General features: G+C 40.0%; 2 protein-coding genes across 5 annotated transcripts; both read right to left on the bottom strand.

The window, feature by feature from the left end:
• Positions 1-10,214: 10,214 nt before the first annotated feature.
• LOC129739258 (retinol dehydrogenase 12-like) lies at positions 10,215-17,239 on the bottom strand. 4 transcript variants are annotated; one of them, XR_008735782.1, is made up of 4 exons: positions 16,775-17,239; positions 16,619-16,714; positions 15,103-16,557; positions 11,010-11,140 (listed from the first exon to the last, which is right to left on the bottom strand). XR_008735782.1 is itself a non-coding variant. In XM_055730684.1 (3 exons), the coding sequence occupies exons 1-3, from the start codon at positions 11,533-11,535 to the stop codon at positions 10,359-10,361; spliced, it is 1,005 nt and encodes a 334-aa protein (XP_055586659.1). In that variant the 5' UTR covers positions 11,536-11,618; the 3' UTR covers positions 10,215-10,358. The 4 variants fall into 4 exon arrangements, 1 of the variants encoding a protein (XP_055586659.1); XR_008735783.1 differs by lacking the exon at positions 11,010-11,140 and adding an exon at positions 11,242-11,381; XR_008735784.1 differs by lacking the exon at positions 11,010-11,140 and adding an exon at positions 14,509-14,796.
• Positions 17,240-18,378: 1,139 nt separating this feature from the next.
• Positions 18,379-21,483, bottom strand: LOC129739262 (uncharacterized). The gene is made up of 3 exons (XM_055730685.1): positions 21,136-21,483; positions 20,980-21,075; positions 18,379-20,918 (listed from the first exon to the last, which is right to left on the bottom strand). The coding sequence occupies exon 3, from the start codon at positions 20,821-20,823 to the stop codon at positions 19,894-19,896; it is 930 nt and encodes a 309-aa protein (XP_055586660.1). The 5' UTR covers positions 20,824-20,918; positions 20,980-21,075; positions 21,136-21,483; the 3' UTR covers positions 18,379-19,893.
• Positions 21,484-22,476: the final 993 nt, after the last annotated feature.

Consider the following 22,476-nt stretch of genomic DNA (forward strand, 5'->3'; position numbering starts at 1 on the left):
GTCGGTGAAATTGATCTATATTTCAAGTTTTTATCAAAACGTCTGCAGAATCTAAATCTTGACATAGAAAGTGCGATGCGATGCGAAACGGCGAATGCGATTCAATGCGGCGAACCACATTTGATGAAAATGTATGTGAATCGCTAAAACCTGACATACTCAACGCGGCGAAGCAGATATCAATTTGTTCCGCCGCTCGAGTTCGCATTGGCCGCGTTCGCCAATTCGCATCGCATCGCTCTTACCCTGCCATTGGCCTTGGGCCGATGACATCCCAAGCAACCAGAATTCCCTTAAAAAGGTTCCATAGAAGCTTAATCAGCTCTCGTTTGTGTCTGAAGAGAATGCTAATCAGCCCAAAATTTAAGTTCTTAAAGCTACTTTCAAGTTCGTTTAGGTGGCTGTAGAGAACGCTGTTCAGCTTCTAAGAGAATGTCAAGAAACTTCTACGCGCCGAAAAAAAAATCCGATTGACAGATTGCTCTGACAACCACATGTCAGATTGCTAGGTTGCCGGTCTATCATGGTCTATCTCATTGATTTAAATTATATTGTTTTGATTACAAAAGCTGCTTACACGCCTAGAGAATTGAACCGCTGCTCTCTAGGTTGCAATGAAACTCACCAGCCTCTCGACCAATCCAGCAATAGCTAATTGCCACTGTAATGATTAGTATTTAAACTTAATGTCATTTGAGATGATTGAGTGGGTTGGTCAATTGAAGGAACCTTATTTCGTTCAAAGGACTTTCAGTACACAATATGAATCATAACAAAAATTCGCATCATCATTTATTCGAATATCTTATTTAACATTTATAAGAAAATTCGAAAAAATCTTGAATTCCATTTGTATATATCAGTACAGATATAAACAAAACAAATACCATGACAAGAAATTGACAGAAATTTTTGACATGTCGCTTAGAATTCCCATATAGGTTCTTTAAAACACCTTCAAGTACCTTAATGGTGCGCTTTAGAATGTTACGCGAACGTTATCGACCTTCTTGAAAAACATTTTTGACATGTCGCTTAGAATTCCCATATAGGTTCTTTAAAACACCTTCAAGTATCTTAATGGTGCGCTTTAGAATGTTACGCGAACGTTATCGACCTTTTTGAAAAACATTTTTGACATGTCGCTTAGATTTCCCATATAGGTTCTTTAAAACACCTTCAAGTATCTTAATGGTGCGTTTTGGAATGTTACGCGAACGTTATCGACCTTCTTGAAAGAAGTTCCATTAAAAGCGCTTAGAAGTTCCGTTATCGGTAGTATTAACCTTTCAAAGGGCGATGTAAGTTCCTGAGTAACTTTTAGGCGACAAGAGTTACCTGAAGTTCCCGTAATTCATTTTTTCAGCCAAATGTGAACTTCGGAGTTCGGAGTTAAGTAAAAACGCGACTTTTGGTTGCTTGGGATGGTGAGTGCGATGCGATCAATACTCAACGCGGCGAAGCAGATGTTAATTTGTTCCGCCGCTCGAGTTCGCATATGCTGCGTTCGTGAATAAGCATCGCATCGCTCTCACTATGTCATCGGCCTTAGATTAAGCTCAAAATATTCAAGCAATTGTCATTCTAAAACTGCAATTAAAATTTTTTGTGAAATAAAAAACGCAGCGCTGGCACCTCTGCCAATAGCTGTCAAATATGAAGAAAAATAAAAATAACACGAGGAGTAAAAGTTTTTCCCGTTTTATGAGAAATAAAACTTTAAAAATGAAAAAAAGGGATAAAAATGGGTAAGTTACATTTAAAAACATAAAATACTCCACCATTATTAGAGCACCTGCAACGGTTCAGGCGTAAATATTGGTTTTAAGTATACCAGTTTTAGCGAAATTTGAAATTTTAGAATCGGCTAAAACACCCACTCCCCACCGGTGTAGGAGCAAATTTAAAACGGGAACACTTTCATTGCAGACACTCAATAATTGAGAAGAAAAAACCCATTTTATTGGAAAAACTGCATAAGTTTTAAGTTTCACGGTTGATTGTCTTAAAATTAATTCGACGATTATTCTTTTTGACAGAACAATGATTTCAACTATTCTACCAGGATTTCATTGATTTAATAGCAAAAATGACTACACAACGAGGAAAAAAGGTCAATTGAAACAATTCTTCAATTAATTCAATCAAATTGCTTTGAATCAATGGAATAAGGTTTTGTTAAAGTGAAATGAAAAAGCAATATTTTTTTCAAGTTATTGCTGACATTGATAAAAGAAATGAGAAATGTTTATCCCAAAGTCAAAGGAAATTTTCCTTCGATTTGTCGACATTTTTGTTTGCCAAAAACTTGTTTCACTTTGTAAATTTATGTATGGATACAGAAAAATATGCTGATATTGACGAAAACTCCGAGCACTCTACACGAAACTAAAAATCTCTCAATATCTCAAATAAAACAAAAATTATAGAACAAACAATAAACATTTATTTTACCTCATCGAAAAAGTATTGAAATTTTCTTTACGTTTATTTTTTTTTTTTCAAATTTTAGAACGCTGACTGGATTCACAATTCGTCGAGCCCAAATGAAAAGCTTTTTATTTAATTATATTAAATCGAGAATAATGTGACATCTATAATTTGTACTTGATATGGTTTTTATTAACATCTTTTCTCAATTTATGTAACGTATAGGCTGGTTGAAGCGAAAAAAACATTCAAATAATATCTCAAAAAGAAACTATTATCACACCCAATGTTACCCAAACATGTGTGAAAGAAATCATTTTTGGCTAAAATTTTCTCACCGTGAACTAAATCGGTCTGTCGTATAGTCCTATTTGCCGCTGGTAGTGTTCGTGATATTATGCTGGTTGTTTCACCAACACTTTCCAGTTTTGGGACAATTAACCTCAAAAACGACCATGTGTGTCGTCCGGCTGCCTGTTTTTTGTACCGAGAGTTTTTGAGGTTAATTGTCCCGTCTAATCTGTACACGCTCAGCAAGTGTGCGTAGGAAATGTCAAAAACAACTCTATAATTTGAAATCCTGTTCCAAATTTGCATGAATTTGAAACAAAGGCGTATAACTGTTGGGAATTTTGAAATCGATAACTGTGCTAAAACAGCAATTTACGCCACGTGCCAGCCGGATTGTTTTAGCGTGGTCGAAAACCGTGTTTTACATCTACCGTTGGGACAGCCCTTATTAAGTTTATGTTTTCTTTGCAGAAACCCGCAACTATGGCCTCCAAAAGCCGATTTCTTAGGGCCTACCTGGAGCTCATGGATAGGGACCGCAATCATCAACCAAAAATACTCGGCTGCCGTTCGATCCGGGCAGAAAAACCATCGGAACAGGTTCTGGTTAGCTGCGATCTGAACGAGCAAGCGCGCAATCCGAGTTCCCCAGCCGTAGGGAGCTATCAGTGTGCTGGGTGCGGCCAGTCAAGAGTTTGGCACAATTGGTCATTTTCGTAGGATGTTTGGAATAATGCCATTGCCAACTTATTAATTTAATGAATACGCAAGCGGTGATTTAATGAAAAACGAATAAACAGCAGTTCGTGAAGAATAAAATAAAATAATATGCAAATAGTGAAAAGAAATTGTTTTTGTTTTTATCCAAATCTTGAAACACCACACTCATTTGTGTATGTGTGCGTGATCTATTCACGCACGGTTCCAAATACCGTTTTTGTAACGTTTTGTCAAATCCTTTCATAATTGTTACTGTAAATGTTTAGATAAAAGAGAACTTTAAGGAAAACTTTAGCAATAACTGTTTGATGCACTAAAAACGTTTCTATAAGTGATTTTTGTACGTTATCTCAACTGTTTGTGGAATAGTTCCTACATATAAATGTTTTAACAGTTTTTAACAATTACATAACCTAACGACATATTAAAAATACTGTGAATTCGGAATTCACGTTTGAACCAATGTATTTCACAGTTCGAATAATCGTTTGCTAACAGTTTTTTTACGCCTCATCAAATCGTCGTTTGACTATTTAAGAAATCGTTTGGATACAATACTTATTTATGCGGGTGGTCACTGACCACACTGACTTGACACTTTGAACAAAAATTCAACCATTTTCTGTCTAATTTTTTTTGTCAGATTTAGTAGATTCGCAATATCGACGGCAGGTGGCGAACCTGAAAAATTCGACAAAAAATGCTCTGTAGGAAAAATGTACCTGTTTAGCCCGATTTTATCGTAGAAATTGCCTGCAGTGTTCCGAATATCACTCAATTTCAATGAATGTTTCTGATTGCACTTCGCACCTGAACGTACAGCGGTCGGGTTTCGTTATTGATTGCTACTGGACCTACCCGATCATCGATCGTTCAATTCATCGCTAAAATACAGATCACCTCGCACGATGCTTGCTGTCAAAACAGTGCAGCACCATCATCAAATTGGAATCTCACCAATGCGCAATGCATATGGCGAATCATGTTGGTCTTCGATCAGGAGTGAATGGATCAGGCAGTGAGTGAGTGATACATAAAGCCGATCATTAGCGTATTTTGTTTGATTTGATACATAGCAAATTAATAAATTTATTTGTTGTTATAACGTTTTTAACATCAGTATGATCAAAATCAAATTGTAGTTGTGTTTGTGAGGGAAAGATGTTCACTTTCGCCGTGTTTTTCAATTTTTACAAGTTCTCTTATTAAACTGTCGTCCGTCACGTTAAAACTACTGAGAATTTATGGTGTCCTGCACAACTGTTTGATTTTTTTCGTCCTGCAAAAAATAATTTTGAATTTCATATAATTCTGGCAGATACTGAGTGAGCAACATTCAGAATGGATCAGTTTGTATTTCCCTCATCTCCGATATGCGATGTTTGCTAAACCGATGATTCTGAATGATGCGACTCGGTTTGCATAGCTGATAGGAGCGATGATCGAGATTGCATACCAGCCAGGCGAAGCAGTTGCGAGAGGCGCTATCCCACTATACAATCAGAATGTTTCCAACAGGAAACGCATCCTGAGTGTTTGTTTTGATTGATTTTCGGAACCCTGATTGCCTGTTTTTATTTTAAAGTTGGGTGGCATTTCCTTATTGGGATAGCATTTCTTGAAATCGATCGATGCGCACTCTGGAATCGATATTGCGTACACTGCAAAAAATCCACATATTAGGAATATGTGTTATTAGCCTTATAGATTTTTGCAATTTGATTCCCATTTGGAAAATACGTGCCCACACATATAGAATTAAATTTTATAGCTTTCATGTGCGTCACATAAAAGTTATAAAATTCCACACACAAATGTTATGAGACTACATTGTACTAAAACATATGTATACTTTAAGGCGTTTATATATCTGCCTAATCGAAGGCGATTTTTGAATGTCCGAATTCGTTTTTCGAACGAAAATATAAATTGATTTAGGCTATTAAGAAAATCTGTATTTATTTTTGTCTGGTATGATAACTTCATATAACAATGAAGTTCGTTCTTGCTCGTCCTTGCTAACATGTTTCTTTTTTACTGGAACAGAAATTTGAAGTCAAATCCTCATTAACCGCCGGGATTTATCTAAAACAAAAGATGTGTTACTAACCTGAATTCGATAGAATGAACTAGAAACTCACCTTCTGAATTGTTCAGGATGTGTAAACGTTTGCCGGTCTAGGTCTTCAAAATCAATTAAGGACGACCATGCCCTGAGTGTCGGTGCCCGCAGGCAAATCACCAGTCAGCACCTGGATGCCCTGGAATGGTATCAAAAGACGACCATTTCTAGGCGTGCAGTCAGAAGCCAGCTTCCTGCGGGGGAGAATATATTAGATCTATGAAAATTTACTGGTATACTTTTTTATAAACCATTTACTCACCTAATTAGTTGACACAACGGGTACTATTTCTTCAGGGCGGCCATTTTGAAAACATGAAAAAGTTCAAAGACGAAAATCATAGAATTTATGTGACAATATCATATAAACTTCATATTTCAAACATAAATTTTATGTGTGACATATGATAATCATATGAATCATATAAAATCTAAGCGTAGAACAATTTTGAAGACGTATGTGTAGGGGAAACATACATCGTAAGTGTGGATTTTTTGCAGTGTACTGTTGGAAAAATTATCCAGAAAACGAAATCGAGTGTCCAGTCAGTATGGTCAGTGATTTCATGTTGGCTGGGATTTCAGTACCGCACTGACGTTTTGGTACCAAAATGCCATTGAAATCAAAGGGGAACTGACGTTTTGGTTCCAAAAAGTCGGTACGATACGTTTGTATGTCATTTGACAGTTGCTTCAGTCCTTTGGTTTTTCAAGGTTTACTGAAAGATTTCTAGGAAGGCCCCGTGTTTCTCGGTTTACCCAAAGCTAGGGACAATCCTTGTAAGGACATCCTCGTAATTCTGATCCCTGTTTCTAGGACGGACTTTTGAACATTTGAAACCGACCGCGAAGTGACTCAGTTGCCAATCATACATATCGCCAAAGAGACTCATTCACAAATTGGGAGACCGCGTAGTGTTACAAACCGCTGAAAGGCAAACCGCCAAATGAGAAACCGCCAAGTGTTATAAACCGCCAGGTTCATACGCGAAAAGGCATACCGCCAAAATGAATACCGCGAAATGGATCACCGGGAGCTGTGATACAATCTAAAAAAAATTAAATTATGAATTATCATATTTATCACTAATTGTTTAAACTTAAACTGGAAAGCTTTTCAATTTAAAGATTTTGATTTAACACCATTAGAAAATATTCTGTAGTGAAGAAGTAAGTATGTCCACGTATAAACATGACCCAAATTCCTACCCCCCCTCCGTGGACAAGTGTGGACGTTTTCATAACCCCCCTCCCCCTCCCTCCAAGTTGTCCACGTGGTATGTGAACGGCCCCTTGAGAAATATATCTGCAACATGATCAAAATAGATTATAAATCCGCCTGGAATGGTTCTTAGCTGACTTGTTTTCCGTAGTGTAGTTTGTCAGTATAATTTATTTAAGATTAATAGATCGATTATTATTTTACACATTTTGGAATTCTATTTTTATATTCTTTGAGTAAAGAATAGGAAAACAAAGAAATACTGAGAACCGTTGCTGCCGGTGTCAAGCCCGGAAAAAGGATGAGACATTTTTTTTATTTTTTTTATTTTTTTATTTTTTTTTTTTGTTTTTATTTTTATTTTTTTTCTTTTAATTTTTTTTTATTTATCTATTTTTGTTTATTTATTTTTTTTTTTTCATTTTTATTTATATATTTTTTTGTTGTTGTTTTCTTTCTCTTTCAATTTAGTTTTTTTGTCAATAGTTTTTTTTTCATTATTTTTTCTTTTTCAAAATTTGATTCTTGTTTTTTTTTTATTTTTATCTTTTATTTACTATGTTATAAGTGTTTTTCTTTGTTTGTTTTGTTTATTTATTCATTTTTGAATTTATCTTTATTGTTATTTAGTAAGTTTCGTGTCTTATAAATTTGTTCTGTGTTTGTTCTTTTTTATTTCTTTTTATTCTGATCATTCGGAGGTTGGGTTCTTTTTTTTCAGATATATTCAAACAGTTGGAAAGGAGTGGGTTAACACATTTAAATACCATTCTCCTCCCCAATGCTCCAGTGGATGTGTATTTGCAGTTTATGAATTACGAGGGATTATTCTTAAATCTAGCTTTTTTCAATCACTGGGGGCTAATTGGGTGGAAAAGATATTTCGTGTTTTATGTTTGTGAAACATATCTGTCTCCTGTGTTGTTTTTATAGTGTTTTAGTTCAAGTAACAAACAAACAGTCTTAATCATTTTAAAATCTTATTCAAACGTAGACAACTGTGTGAGGCGGGTAGGGTAGGGCTATGCTCAAACGATAAAATAGGCTCTTGTATCCATATTTTGATGAATTTGCATGATTCTGTGATGTGTGATTCTGTGATAGGAATAATGTAGATTACTTCTCCTATTCACTCGAGCTATTAGTTTGAACTGGGCTTCTTTTTATATATTAAAAGATCATATGAACTAAAATCCTTTTTTTTTCTTTCTTTTTTTCTCTTTTCTTTTGTTTTTCATGTATGCATGCATTACCGCCACTACCGCCAAATCAATTGGTTATACGATGACCCGGGACGTCGAGTTTGAAATAACTCGAGTAAACTTCAAGCCATCACCTAACATCAAAGGACCCCTAAGATGGTTTCGTAACATATGGCTCTCATCCCAAGGATTTTATCAACAGCTGAACATAGAGTTCTATAACATGGTGAGAGCGTTCCATTTTATTTTATTGTTTTAAATTATATATAAATACTGTAGTTAGATTCGTTGGGATTAATTAAGCGACCTGTCTCAAACCGCCAACGTATTTCCTCCAACTGGTATCATGAGGGGTTAGTTCACTATCTTGTTCTGCTTTCAGTTCATATTCATCTGAAGTGGACTTAAGGAAGTGCAGGATGGTATAACCAACGTCTCAAGATCGCTTACTATTCTAAGCTGCCTACTCTAAACTTTTATTTCCCTGACCCCTCTACCCACATTTCATTTTCAGCGTCAGCTTCCCACAGCTATTTAAACGCCACAAAAAAAAAAAACGTGATCAAAATAGATTATGAAAAAAAAAAAAACAGAAAATGTTTGTTTCCTTTCAGAGTCGATGAAATAGCTATGAATTTCAGTGCAAGTCTTGTAATTTGTCTCAATTAATTTTGTCATTAAATGTTTAAAAATGCAAATAAATATGAATAGAGTTCAAGATTTTTTTGAATATAAGTTGATATGTAAAAGTTTGTTTCAGGTTTCAGATGGACATGGTTCTAATTAACCCATCTCTTTCAGCGAAACTCATAGACTTGATTTACTAAAGTTTCATACTTAATGAATTATGATATGACAAAATAATTTACACCACTGCAGATAAACGAGAAAGTTTACTTGGCAGTGAATTTAGCTGAAAGTGCTTTAAACAGCTTTTTCTAGCGTGATCTTGCAGGTTGCTTTGAAAGTGATGGGGGCAAAAGTTCTTCGAAATAAATAATGAATATACTGGATGGAGGCTGAATATGCTTGGTGAAATATTTCGTGAGTTTCTATAAAGCATTCAAAAATTGAAGTTAAATGAGATTCTTCGATAACTATATAATATAAGATAAAACCATTTTTATCCACTTATCTTGAAATTCATTACGATGCTTCCTGGCTGGACATCAGCTTGATCGAGAAATATACTTGGGGTCGTCCGGAAGACGTAGTCCCAGCCCCATTTAAACCAGTCAATTTTTCAGATCACATCTAATCACTTTTAACCGAGTAATATCAATATCTTAGTCTTAGAGTTGTGACCGACTGTAGAAGAATACCTAGTTATTTTTTATTTTAAATACCATACGGTATATTTTTTTGTTGAAACGTTTAAAAAGACGCAGCTTCAACCGAATCTAGAAGGCACATTTCGAAACGCATGAAATATTTTAGGATAGTAATTTGCAAACGGATTTCGAACAAATTGACTAATGAACAGTTTGCTTTCGAATGATTTATTTCCACATATCGCCGAAACTTGTAATTATACACTAACCAAACATTTTTTTAACCATGTTGTTATATTTGCTTTTTTCTTGCTGCATTTTCATTTTAACATTCTGATATAAAACTGAACAATCTTTATTAGCACTGTAATCTAGTCGCTCTAATGTTTTGAGTGCTTCTTCAAATTGCTTCAGATGAAATTGAGCTAACGCTTTGCGATAAATAGCTTTCTCCGGAGGATTATCTTTTCGGTCGGTCCATTCCAACACATGACCAACTTCGTCATACCGGTTTTGTTTTATAAGACAAGCTGCCAGGTTAAGGTTGATCGTTTCCAGCAAACTCTTCATATCTTGAATAGTTTCAACACTTTCCTTCGCTGGATCCAGATTGTCTAGAGGGGCGAACGACAGAATGCACTTCGCGGCCAGAGCAAAGTATTTATGGGCAAACAAGGGGTATTTTGGAAACATTTTTACACCTCGCTCTTTATAATTCTTCGCGAAGTTTAGCATTTGCTTAGTTGACTGAGAATAATAATAATTTTCCTGTTCTATTCGCAGAAGTTTCAAGTCAAACGAAATTATTTTCCATTTACACGTTATTGTACATTTACTTTTCTCATTAACAAACATTTGCATTAGAAATAGTTCTATATAGCAATCGATTGGAGTCGTACTTGTGCCAATACCAATCCATAGCTCTGTAACGGTTTCTCCGGATTTTAGGATATTAGATTCCGCCCCACATAGATCGCTTGTGTTGTCTATTGAAACAAGACAACGTGAAAGTTCGTTTGGCTTGGTCATAGTGATGAATTTAAAACTAATCAATTCTTTCTTTAACCCTTTTTTCTCGTCCATCCATACTGGTGGAACAGCTAGCTCAGTTCGAGTAGATGTTCTCGACACATTTGTCGACTCATTGTCCATAGTGTTTCTCCAAGAATGGGGTTGTATACCCGAGGATTTATTTCCGTCGTTTCTTCTAGATTAGACCAAAAATTGGAAATGTAAAATCTTGGTCTGCTCTCTTCCAATATGGCATATAAAATTCCTTGTGCCCCTTCGTGTGGACTTTTGATTACTAAAAGCCGAATGGGCTTCTGCAAGCAGAATAACAGCCGGTTGGAAAGTGACGGTAAGTGTTTGAATATGCTCGTTTCAACGTTGCCTGGATCAATGCAGTGAACTGAGATATCTGTGACTCCGCTCAGAATCGATGAAAGCTTGTAGGCAAAAAGCACCAAGCAAAATTTACTGTAACTATAGGATTGGAATCGATTCGCCGAACTATCGTCGTAAGGGCGATGGAACTGTAAATCTGGAAAGCATTGTATACCTCGATGTGCTTGGGAAACAACGTTCACAACTCTGCTGTTAGGACATTGTTTTAGTCGGTACAGCAAGCGGATTGTCAAAAGGTAATGAGCCAAGTAATTAACTTGAAATGTTCTTTCCAGTCCACTTCCGTCGGCTGTAGCCTCTGGCGGGGTATAAAATATTCCTGCGTTATTCACCAGTGCATAAATTGGCTTTCCCAAATTGTTCACCTGCTCGACGAATGAGACGACACTTTTTAGGCAACCCAAATCTAGTTCGAAAATATCCACGAGGATGTCAGTTCCGATTGATTCCTTTAGTTGTTGTTTTATCTTTTCACCTGAAATTGGAAAACAAAATCAATTTAAAATTTTAAAGTCAGATTTGGTTCAACTGATTATTTTTCTAAAAATGTTTTACCAGCAATCAGTTTTCGACATCCCAACACCAAGTGACTATTCCTTTTGGCAATTTCTTTCGCTGTGGCCAAACCGATACCGGATGTTGCACCAGTGATTACTACGAGAAACTGTGTTTCAAGTTTTCTGCTGGTGCGGTATAGCCGGCCGATGAAATGCCACCTTAAGAAACGCGGAAGAAAAACAATATTTTCCAATTGAATGTAATTCCTAATATATTATCTAGAGTATGTAGTAGCAAAATAGAAAATTACCGAATCGAATAGGCAACCGATGCAATGGAAACAAGAATAGCAACATTTTTAAGCAGCCCCATGTTACCGAAAAAGTAGAGGTTAAAAAATGAAACAACGAGCACCCCAGATGAGTTTGTTTGGATGAGATGCAATTCATAGGTAGACAAATTTTTACCTTTCTGCAATCTTCAGTCAGATGATAACGTCGGATGAGGTAGAAAATAATTTATTAGCATTTATATTACAAACTGATAAAAATCCGGTAATGGCCTGGGGAGCAGGGGTGTCAGGTGTCCTGATTTTTCAGGATTTGTCCTGATTTTCGAGAGGTCGTCCTGATTTTTCAAAAACGCATTAATTGTCCTGATTTTTTAAAAATGGCCCGTAAAATGTCCTGATTTGTCCTGATTTTTGAAAAATATCTTTTATTATAACTTCATTTATTGTTAATTGATTAGAAAATCGAAAAAATCTTTAATAAACTAGTTTAACCAGTTAAACCAATGATAATCTTCGGTTCAAATGATATTTCAATGGTGTTTTTTGATATCAACTGCAGGCCAGCCAAGATTGTTCTCGCTTCAGTTGCATAGTTCGAGGCGTCTTCAGCACCTATATTTCGCCTTAAGTTATGCAATTTAAGCAGAACTGTGTGTTATTTTCACCAATTTAGTGGTGTCCTGAAAAATCCTGATTTTTTTCTTCGCGATGTCCTGATTTTTGACAAAACGACCTGGCACCTCTGCTGGGGAGGAAGACTGAATAAAAAAAGAAAAAAATTTTCAAACGTCAAATTTCTCTCATCAATCTACCGACCAGTGCAAAGGTTCAAAATCTTACTTGCTTATTTAGTGAATTTCAATAAAACTTTTTTGATGCTGAAAAGCACTTGTTTTACATGAAACAATGATTTAATTAGGTTTTGTTTTGCTCTGGCAAATTCTTGCATGAGCAGGCGTATTGAGTCGCTAAAATTTCGTTGAAATTTGTGAAGCTGAAAAAAGAAAATGGTTTGATTAATGGTTGTTCTGAAAAAAGCTTAAATAACAGATTTAGATTTTGGGCAGTTCCCATTGACCGAACAAATTTTTTATATAGTTTGAAGTTTACGATTACAAATATTTTCAACAATTGCTGGCTTTTTGCCGAACAGTAAAAAAACGATACAGAAAACGATACAGCGAATTTCAGTCTTCTTTTTTTTCGCTTTTCGCTTTTGGCACGGACCATCACTGAACCTCGAAAATACCCAAACTTGAGAACTTTCCCCGCCAACCCGAATGAAACTCCCTCCCTACAGGTTTGGCTATTGGTGGCACAGCACAAAGTTAAGCTCTTCAAGGAGAACTCATCCCCCAAAATCTGATACCACAATAAAATGGAAATCAAAATAAAAAAAAAATATCGCCAGGTACAGGAATCACACCCATACCTGCAATGGCTTTGCGATTACCATCTCAGGATGCTAACCGCTCGACCACCGGAGAGTTGTTGAGAGAGGCAGCTACATCATCGTATAAGTGAGACTTTCTGCGAATGAAGCGGGAATAAAAGTTATCCCCCCAAAAAAAAAACAGTTCTTCGCTTTGAACTTACCCCCCAAACCTAAATCTGCCAGGATGGAGGTAACAGAATCAGATGCGCTTACAACAAAAACCCCCCAAAAAAACAGTTCTTCGCTTGAAGGACAAGTTTGGCTTAGGGGTCGTTCAGATACCACGTGGACAGAAAAATGAGATTTTTGACCCCCTCCTCCCCCTCCGTGGACAAGCGTGGACATTTGACAAACCCCTACCCCCCTTCCCGGATGTCCACGTGGACAGAATTGAAATATTTTTTTTATATATAGTTTGACAGTTAGAAAACACCACTTTTTGCCTTTTTGTTATTGAAATGGCTGATTTTGAAAAAGATAAACCGAATTAGAATCACAGACTACCCGCATAAACCAGGATTGTAACCAAACGTTTTCTAAAACAGTCCTATAACTATTTAATGAAGCGTAGATAGAATGTTAAACAAACGATTCTGGAAATTGTAAAATACATTGCTTGAATTGTGAGTTTTGAATTGACGTTATTTTTAATATGTCGTTAGGTTATGTAACTGTTAAAAACGGTTAAAACATTCATATGGAGGAACTGTTCTACAGACAGTTGTGATAACGTCCAAAAACCGATCATGGAAAACATATTAAGGCAGTCAAACTGTTACCTCTACAGTTTTTCTTAGAGTAATCTTTTACCTAAACAGTAACCCAAACGATTCAGAACAGTATTCGTCCAACACTACCCAGAACCGTACGTGAATGGAACTCACACACATACATAGAAAGACATGTTTTTGAGAATTTTCGGATGTTTGATTAATTGAACCAGTTTTTTCACACCATTTTTATTCAGTTTTCACACTTGAAATGTAAGATGCGACAATGAAATCTTTTTGATGATTCTTGGAGGGGTCGCTAACGACGATTCTACACGGCCATGAGGAATCATCGTAGATCCAACGCTGCTGTTTGCCAGGAAGCCACCGTCGCCCGGGTGACGATTATGCGGGGAAGCTGAAAATATTTGTCAATTGTAGTCATTTGCAATGTAGAATATTCGTACGAATTATTACTTACTGCATTTTCCGTCGTCCATCATGTTTTCCGCTGCACACCGGTCCGATTAAAAGGGGTTTTCCCCGAAACATTTGCCGTAATCGCCTACGACAATCCTCGCAGAAAGCTGCAAAAAAAATCTACACCAACAAATGAGTGCGCTCCTTTGTTGGTGTTGATTCTGCCAAACTAGCTAGTGGTGCCAGTTAGGCTGATCTTTTGAATTTAGTCTCTTAGACCGATGACATAGTGAATACGATGCGATGCGATGCGGTGAATGCGGTTCAATGCGGTGAACCACATTTGATGAAAATGTATGTGAATCGCTTAAACCTGACATACTCAACGCGGCGAAGCAGATGTCAATTTGTTCCGCCGCTCGAGTTCGCGTAGGCTGCGTCCGTAAATTTTCCGCTGATTCGCATCGCATCGCACTCACTATGTCATCGGCCTTAGATGTTGTACTTATTTTACTGATTACCGTGTAAAACCATCTGGCATCCTTGACCGGCGTTTCGTTCGTTTTTTGAGTGCGTATGACAGAAAGAATGGACGGTATGAGTAAAGGTTTGAGATTATTTTTACGATTAAAGAAAAATTGCAGTAAATCGTTCATACCATTCTATCACCATTCCAGATACCATCACCTTTTCACATGAACGTTAATGTTTTGTTCTTATCGTTGTCGACGTAAAGTTTAATGGAATATCTGCGTTTACAGAGACAATCACTTTTTCTGAAACAGTAGATGAATTGTATGGACTGTTTTAGATATGGTATTTTAGTATGCGGGTAATATTAGTCTGTGTTAGAATTTCCAAATATAAAATAATTTAAAAAATTTTAAATTTCTAAATTATCAAATTTATCCCTTGCTTTCAAAGGATACTAATTGTTAAAACTTAAACTGGAAAGCTGTAATGGAGGCTTTCCGTGGTCAGTGCCACAATCAAAAATAATCAAGCTGAGGTAAACTTTACGTGTATTGGGCAACATTCAGAAAACTCAACCCCCCATTATCCCCGTAATAGCGTGTACTCACTCGTTTCACAAGGTTGCAACATGCTTCCTCCTCGGCCTGGACTTCCGATGTCTCTCGCCTCTGATGCGGCGACGAAATTTGCTGTGGATGCTGCACCCGATAATCGCCTGCTGTGGCGGTCAGAGGCTCTTTGCTTCGGCGGTGGCTTCCAGCTGTAACGCCGCGGATGCGGCGAGGAACTTTGGCGGCTGCTGCACCCGATAATCGCCTTGCTGCGGCGGTCAAAGGATCCTTGCTTCGGCTGTGGTCACGCCACAGGTGCGGCGAGGAACCTCGGCGGCTGCTGCGCCCGATGATCGCCTGCTGCGGCGGTCAGAGGACCCTTTACTTCGGCAGTGGTCACGCCACAGATGCGGCGAGGAATCTCGGCGGCTGCTGCGCCCGATGATCGCCTGCTGCGGCGGTCAGAGGCTTTTTGCTTCGGCGGTGGTCACGCCACAGATGCGGCGAGGAATCTCGGCGGCTGCTGCGCCCGATGATCGCCTGCTGCGGCGGTCAGAGGCCTTTTGCTTTGGCGGCGGTCACGCCACAGATGCGGCGAGGAATCTCGGCGGCTGCTGCGCCCGATGATCGCCTGCTGCGGCGGTCTGAGGACCCTTGCTCCGGCTGTGGTCGCGCCACAGATGCGGCGAGGAATCTCGGCGGCTGCTGCGCCCGATGATCGCCTGCTGCGGCGGTCTGAGGACCCTTGCTCCGGCTGTGGTCGCGCCACAGATGCGGCGAGGAATCTCGGCGGCTGCTGCGCCCGGTCAGAGGCCCTTTTCTCCGGCGGCGATTCCCGGAGGTTACGCCACAGATGCGGCAAGGAGCTTCGGTGGCTGCTTCGGCGGTCAGAGGCCCTTTTTTTCGGCGGCGATTCCCGGAGGTTATGCCACAGATGCGACAAGGAGCTTCGGTGGCTGCTTCGGCGGTCAGAGGCCCTTTTCTTCGGCGGCGATTCCCGGAGGTTACGCCACAGATGCGGCAAGGAGCTTCGGTGGCTGCTTCGGCGGTCAGAGGCCCTTTTCTTCGGCGGCGATTCCCGGAGGTTACGCCACAGATGCGGCAAGGAGCTTCGGTGGCTGCTTCGGATGCTCCTCGCTGCGGCGATGCGATCCCGTCCGGATCGGCAGCGGTATCCCCGAAATCCTTGCGCTACTGGCGCGCCGACGCAGAGCGAATGGTTTTGGCCCGAGTTCGCCGGGATTTCTTCGCTAGCAGTGCGGCGATGGAACGCAGATTGGAGCCGATTGGATGCGTGGACCTGTTGCTTGCCGGCCCTGGGGAAAGTCTCCGACGGTACCAGCGAGATGGGGGAGTTGATATGAGAAAAAAAAAGGCCGCCTGTGCGTGTTGCACCGGTATTAGTGTAATCAAACATACTCTACAAAAGTATTTACTTGCCTGAGCGACCTTTTTAAAGATCTTTTCCTCGCCTCGACCCCTCTCAAGCCGAATTTCCCGGCTGAATTTGCCCTAGAGGCGAAAGAAATGTTGGTTAGAGGGCTGATCGAATGATGTTTGGTACCTTTGATACCTTTTTGCCGACACAGAGCCGAATTTGCTGTCGGATGGCGGGTGCAAAGATGCACGTGGTGCGGTCTGCCCAAGTCTGGTGTTTGCCAAGTTTTGGCTGCAAATAGATACGGCAAACGTTAGCAGACTGCGCCAAATCAAAAGTGCTGTCACGTACCTTTTACTTTCCGAAGCTTTTTGGCTCCTTCTTTTCCTTTTTTCTCCCGACTTTTCCCCGGGGCAGCAGAATTTCACTCGCGACGATTTTTCGCGTATAGAGCATTTCCTGAGACAGATAGTGGTAGGGTAGCTTTTTGTTTTTGTTTTGAAAAATGTAAACACCTACTGGTCGCCATTTTGAACTTGGGAGGCTAGCACTGTTCAATTATTTCTTCAAAAGAAATTATTTTTTCAAATTAACATTACATAACATCAACATTACCTTCAAAGTATTTCATGTCTACAATTATTTAGTTTAAGGTAGTTTAAAAAATTAAGAATTTTGCATAACCATTACTTTTGCACCGCCAATTTGGTTTCGTTACTATCCGACCATTGAACATGCGTAGTGTTGTTGTTATTTTTACCCTACCACCAGCTGCCGAAAATTGTAAACATGAGAAATCAGCTGTTCTGTTGACAAGTCGGGAAATACCTTATAACTTTCACCTCGCGCACCGGAAACGATTTTGACGTTTCCCTTCAATCCTACACGCTCAGTTTCGCTTACTTATTTTCCTGCACGCTCCTTATCGTTAACTCATTTCCTGCACGCTCCGTATCCTTTCCATATTTTTGCGTTTATTTTTCTTACACGCTTGCGCAACTTGATATGGGGTTGGGTTTTTGCATGAGTTATTGTTGCCAAACGCTTAAAACGTATCAATTTGAGACTAATAATATAGTAATAAATTTAAATGCAACACAACATTGCTGCTTTGGTAGAATTTTTCATGGATCATGATAAGGATCCATGAAAAATTCATAATCACGCCACTAGGAGTTCGAAGGAGATGTGAAGATCGACGGCTGTGTCGAGAAAATCTCGCACTTGTTTTCACCCTGTAGTGGTGAGTATTCTCAAAAACTAAAGACAATAAACTTTATCTCTACGCCAACGGGTCTTGGAAAAATCCAAATCAAATCTAAGCCAACGAGTTATGGCAAATGTGTCGATAATTACCAGTATATCTGGCAGAAAGAAACTCCTTCGAATCCTTAAAACAATCCACTTAATAACATCCACCTCAGCAGCATACAAAAATCCAAAATCAAATGGTTATTGATAAAGATAATAACCTAGATCTTACAAATAGAACTTAACAACGAAATTTAGGTGGGAACTTAACTGGTTTTAAACTAAAAGCAACAGAAGTCTAAGGAAAAGAGGGATTTAATCCTTTTAATTACCAAGGGCCCGGAATAGAGGTTATACCGCGCCTCCAGATCGCGTTCCTTTTGATGTTTCCTTGGCAACCCCCTTGACAACTGTGCATGATCCATTATGTATCATTTTGTGAGGTTGGTGATTTGTGGTCAAGTCTGAATCGGACAGTTGAACTGTCGACACCATTTCAGGCGAGGGTAATTTGTGGTTCCGCTGCGCGTATTTTGGGGTGTGGACCGTGGTAGATGGTGATCTCATAGCTTGTGGTCTTGACAAAGTTGGTAGATAGCTTTTGAGAATTTCGTCTAGATCGGGAAGTCGTAATCGGAAGTTGACATGGTTGGTTGAAGATGTTCTTGATCGGGAAGTCTTAATCGGGAGTTGACATGCACAGAAAAAAAATCTGAATCCTTAACAACACTGAAATTGAAAAACCTTTAATATTACATGACGTCGAACGCGATTTGTTGATGTAAATTTACAGATTGAAAAAAGATGAATCCATAATAGCACTGAATTCGAAGGACATGAATATTACATGACACGGAATGCGATTAGTTGATGTAAATTTCCATCACATATGATGTAAATAAAAAGAAGCATGCAAAAGGCGGAATTTTCAGTGCGAATTAAATATTACACGTCTTAAATATTTACATGTCTTCCAAATTTTACACGTCTGTTGAAATTCATAGACGTGTAATATTCAACTCGCTCTGAAAATTCCATCATATGTGTTGCTTCTTTTTCGTTACATCATATGTGATGTAATTTTACAAATGTTTTTGGTCGCACACAATTCTTAACAACACTGAATAAGAAATTTCTTAAAATTACACGTCATGGAATGTGATGACGACATTGAATTTGTGTTTAATCAATATTGCAAACACTGAACATGATAATGTCATGTAAAATTATGAACTGTCAAGAACAGGATCATAGACAAATGTAAAAGTGTCAAGTCAAGTCGTGCACCAAAGTTTAAGCAGTTTTCCCGCGAGTGAGATTCCCGGAGATCTTCGTGAAGCAGGGATGCGGTTCCGGAAGCGGCTCCACGTTAATCAACTTAGGATCCGGGGAAGAAAGTAAAAGGGTGAAGTGAATCCTAATAAAAAAAATGTGTGCTAAAAAATGTTTGTCGCTAAGTAAAATAAATTAAATTAGTTACAAAAAAGTTTAATTTTTATGAAGAGATGAGAAAATTCCATTGTTGAATCATATTAACAAAAAATAAAACAAAATAAATTCCAATTGGAAAGTTTCTCTTCCAATATTCAGTGAGATTATAATTTACATCATTTTTATTTTACACGTTGCAAAATTTTACATCATTTTTATTTTACACGTTGCCAAATTTCACTGGCGTGTAATTTCCAACTAGCACTGAAAATTCCGTCATATATGATGCTTCTTTTTATTTACATCACATGTGATGTGATTTTACAGATTTTTTTCGTTGTGTGTAGCGTGTACTCACTCGTTTCACAAGGTTGCAACATGCTTCCTCCTCGGCCTGGACTTCCGATGTCTCTCGCCTCTGATGCGGCGACGAAATTTGCTGTGGATGCTGCACCCGATGATCGCCTGCTGTGGCGGTCAGAGGCCCTTTGCTTCGGCGGTGGCTTCCAGCTGTAACGCCGCGGATGCGGCGAGGAACTTTGGCGGCTGCTGCACCCGATAATCGCCTTGCTGCGGCGGTCAAAGGATCCTTGCTTCGGCTGTGGTCACGCCACAGGTGCGGCGAGGAACCTCGGCGGCTGCTGCGCCCGATGATCGCCTGCTGCGGCGGTCAGAGGACCCTTTACTTCGGCAGTGGTCACGCCACAGATGCGGCGAGGAATCTCGGCGGCTGCTGCGCTCGATGATCGCCTGCTGCGGCGGTCAGAGGCTTTTTGCTTCGGCGGTGGTCACGCCACAGATGCGGCGAGGAATCTCGGCGGCTGCTGCGCCCGATGATCGCCTGCTGCGGCGGTCAGAGGCCTTTTGCTTTGGCGGCGGTCACGCCACAGATGCGGCGAGGAATCTCGGCGGCTGCTGCGCCCCATGATCGCCTGCTGCGGCGGTCTGAGGACCCTTGCTCCGGCTGTGGTCGCGCCACAGATGCGGCGAGGAATCTCGGCGGCTGCTGCGCCCGATGATCGCCTGCTGCGGCGGTCTGAGGACCCTTGCTCCGGCTGTGGTCGCGCCACAGATGCGGCGAGGAATCTCGGCGGCTGCTGCGCCCGGTCAGAGGCCCTTTTCTCCGGCGGCGATTCCCGGAGGTTACGCCACAGATGCGGCAAGGAGCTTCGGTGGCTGCTTCGGCGGTCAGAGGCCCTTTTCTTCGGCGGCGATTCCCGGAGGTTATGCCACAGATGCGGCAAGGAGCTTCGGTGGCTGCTTCGGCGGTCAGAGGCCCTTTTCTTCGGCGGCGATTCCCGGAGGTTACGCCACAGATGCGGCAAGGAGCTTCGGTGGCTGCTTCGGCAGTCAGAGGCCCTTTTCTTCGGCGGCGATTCCCGGAGGTTACGCCACAGATGCGGCAAGGAGCTTCGGTGGCTGCTTCGGATGCTCCTCGCTGCGGCGATGCAATCCCGTCCGGATCGGCAGCGGTATCCCCGAAATCCTTGCGCTACTGGCGCGCCGACGCAGAGCGAATGGTTTTGGCCCGAGTTCGCCGGGATTTCTTCGCTAGCAGTGCGGCGATGGAACGCAGATTGGAGCCGATTGGATGCGTGGACCTGTTGCTTGCCGGCCCTGGGGAAAGTCTCCGACGGTACCAGCGAGATGGGGGAGTTGATATGAGAAAAAAAAAGGCCGCCTGTGCGTGTTGCACCGGTATTAGTGTAATCAAACATACTCTACAAAAGTATTTACTTGCCTGAGCGACCTTTTTAAAGATCTTTTCCTCGCCTCGACCCCTCTCAAGCCGAATTTCCCGGCTGAATTTGCCCTAGAGGCGAAATAAATGTTGGTTAGAGGGCTGATCGAATGATGTTTGGTACCTTTGATACCTTTTTGCCGACACAGAGCCGAATTTGCTGTCGGATGGCGGGTGCAAAGATGCACGTGGTGCGGTCTGCCCAAGTCTGGTGTTTGCCAAGTTTTGGCTGCAAATAGATACGGCAAACGTTAGCAGACTGCGCCAAATCAAAAGTGCTGTCACGTACCTTTTACTTTCCGAAGCTTTTTGGCTCCTTCTTTTCCTTTTTTCTCCCGACTTTTCCCCGGGGCAGCAGAATTTCACTCGCGACGATTTTTCGCGTATAACTTTCACCTCGCGCACCGGAAACGATTTTGACGTTTCCCTTCAATCCTACACGCTCAGTTTCGCTTACTTATTTTCCTGCACGCTCCTTATCGTTAACTCATTTCCTGCACGCTCCGTATCCTTTCCATATTTTTGCGTTTATTTTTCTTACACGCTTGCGCAACTTGATATGGGGTTGGGTTTTTGGATGAGTTATTGTTGCCAAACGCTTAAAACGTATCAATTTGAGACTAATAATATAGTAATAAATTTAAATGCAACAAAGCTTTGCAATTCAAAGAATTTGATTTAAACATCCTTATATTTATTCAGCTTCAGAAAATATTTTGAAAGTAAGTATGTCCACGTGGACATAACCCAAACCCCTACCCTCCTCTCCGTGGACAAGCGTGGATATTTCCATACCCCCCTCCCCCCTCTAAGTTGTCCACGTGGTATGTGAACGGCCCCTTATTGGCAAGCTGTGATTTTTTCACAAACTTAAGTTGTCAATCTTGAACTGCACGGTAATTTCAAATTATTCAGAGTCTGATTTGTTTTGATTCAGGAGTCGCACAATGTATGAAGATGAAAACAACTGAGTTGAAATCCATCAAAATTATGAGTTGTTTTCATCTATTGACTTCCCGAATAGGATTGCACCGTGAAAACACCATGAATTCCATATTCACAAACCATAAATTGTATGGTTTACACCATGATTATAATCGTCCACGATACCGTGAATACACATTGGAATTCATAGTTTACGACCGTACATTTCATCGTTTTGCCGAAAATAACCATGAAAAAGGGGTATTGTTATGCAGCGTGACCATGAAAAAAATGGCGATTTTCCATACATTGAGAAGCCCAAAAATATGAAGTTCATTGTTGTAGCATCTTCCAATTTTTCATAGTAAAATCATGAAAATCCGATGATTTTCATTGTTAAACCGCTGTAATGAAATTTTTTGCTTATGGTGGGTTTTTTTTGTACTCGGTTTTTTTCTGTCATCATTTTTTCATGTTTGTTTTAGAAAAAAAAAACAATAAATTTCTTGACATTTATTATTTATTCTAATAATCTTGACACATTACTTACAATTCATTATTCACTGGACTGCTTTGAGGCTCGCATCCCGTCATCCATTGGCTACCGGAACCTGTGCCATCCGCAGAGTGTTTGTTGCTAGAATATAAAATATTATTAATGATTGTCTCCTGTTAACTTTAACTTTAACTTACCGTTGCGCCAATC

This window comes from Uranotaenia lowii, chromosome 1, assembly GCF_029784155.1.
Source record: "Uranotaenia lowii strain MFRU-FL chromosome 1, ASM2978415v1, whole genome shotgun sequence".
NCBI lineage: Eukaryota > Metazoa > Arthropoda > Insecta > Diptera > Culicidae > Uranotaenia > Uranotaenia lowii.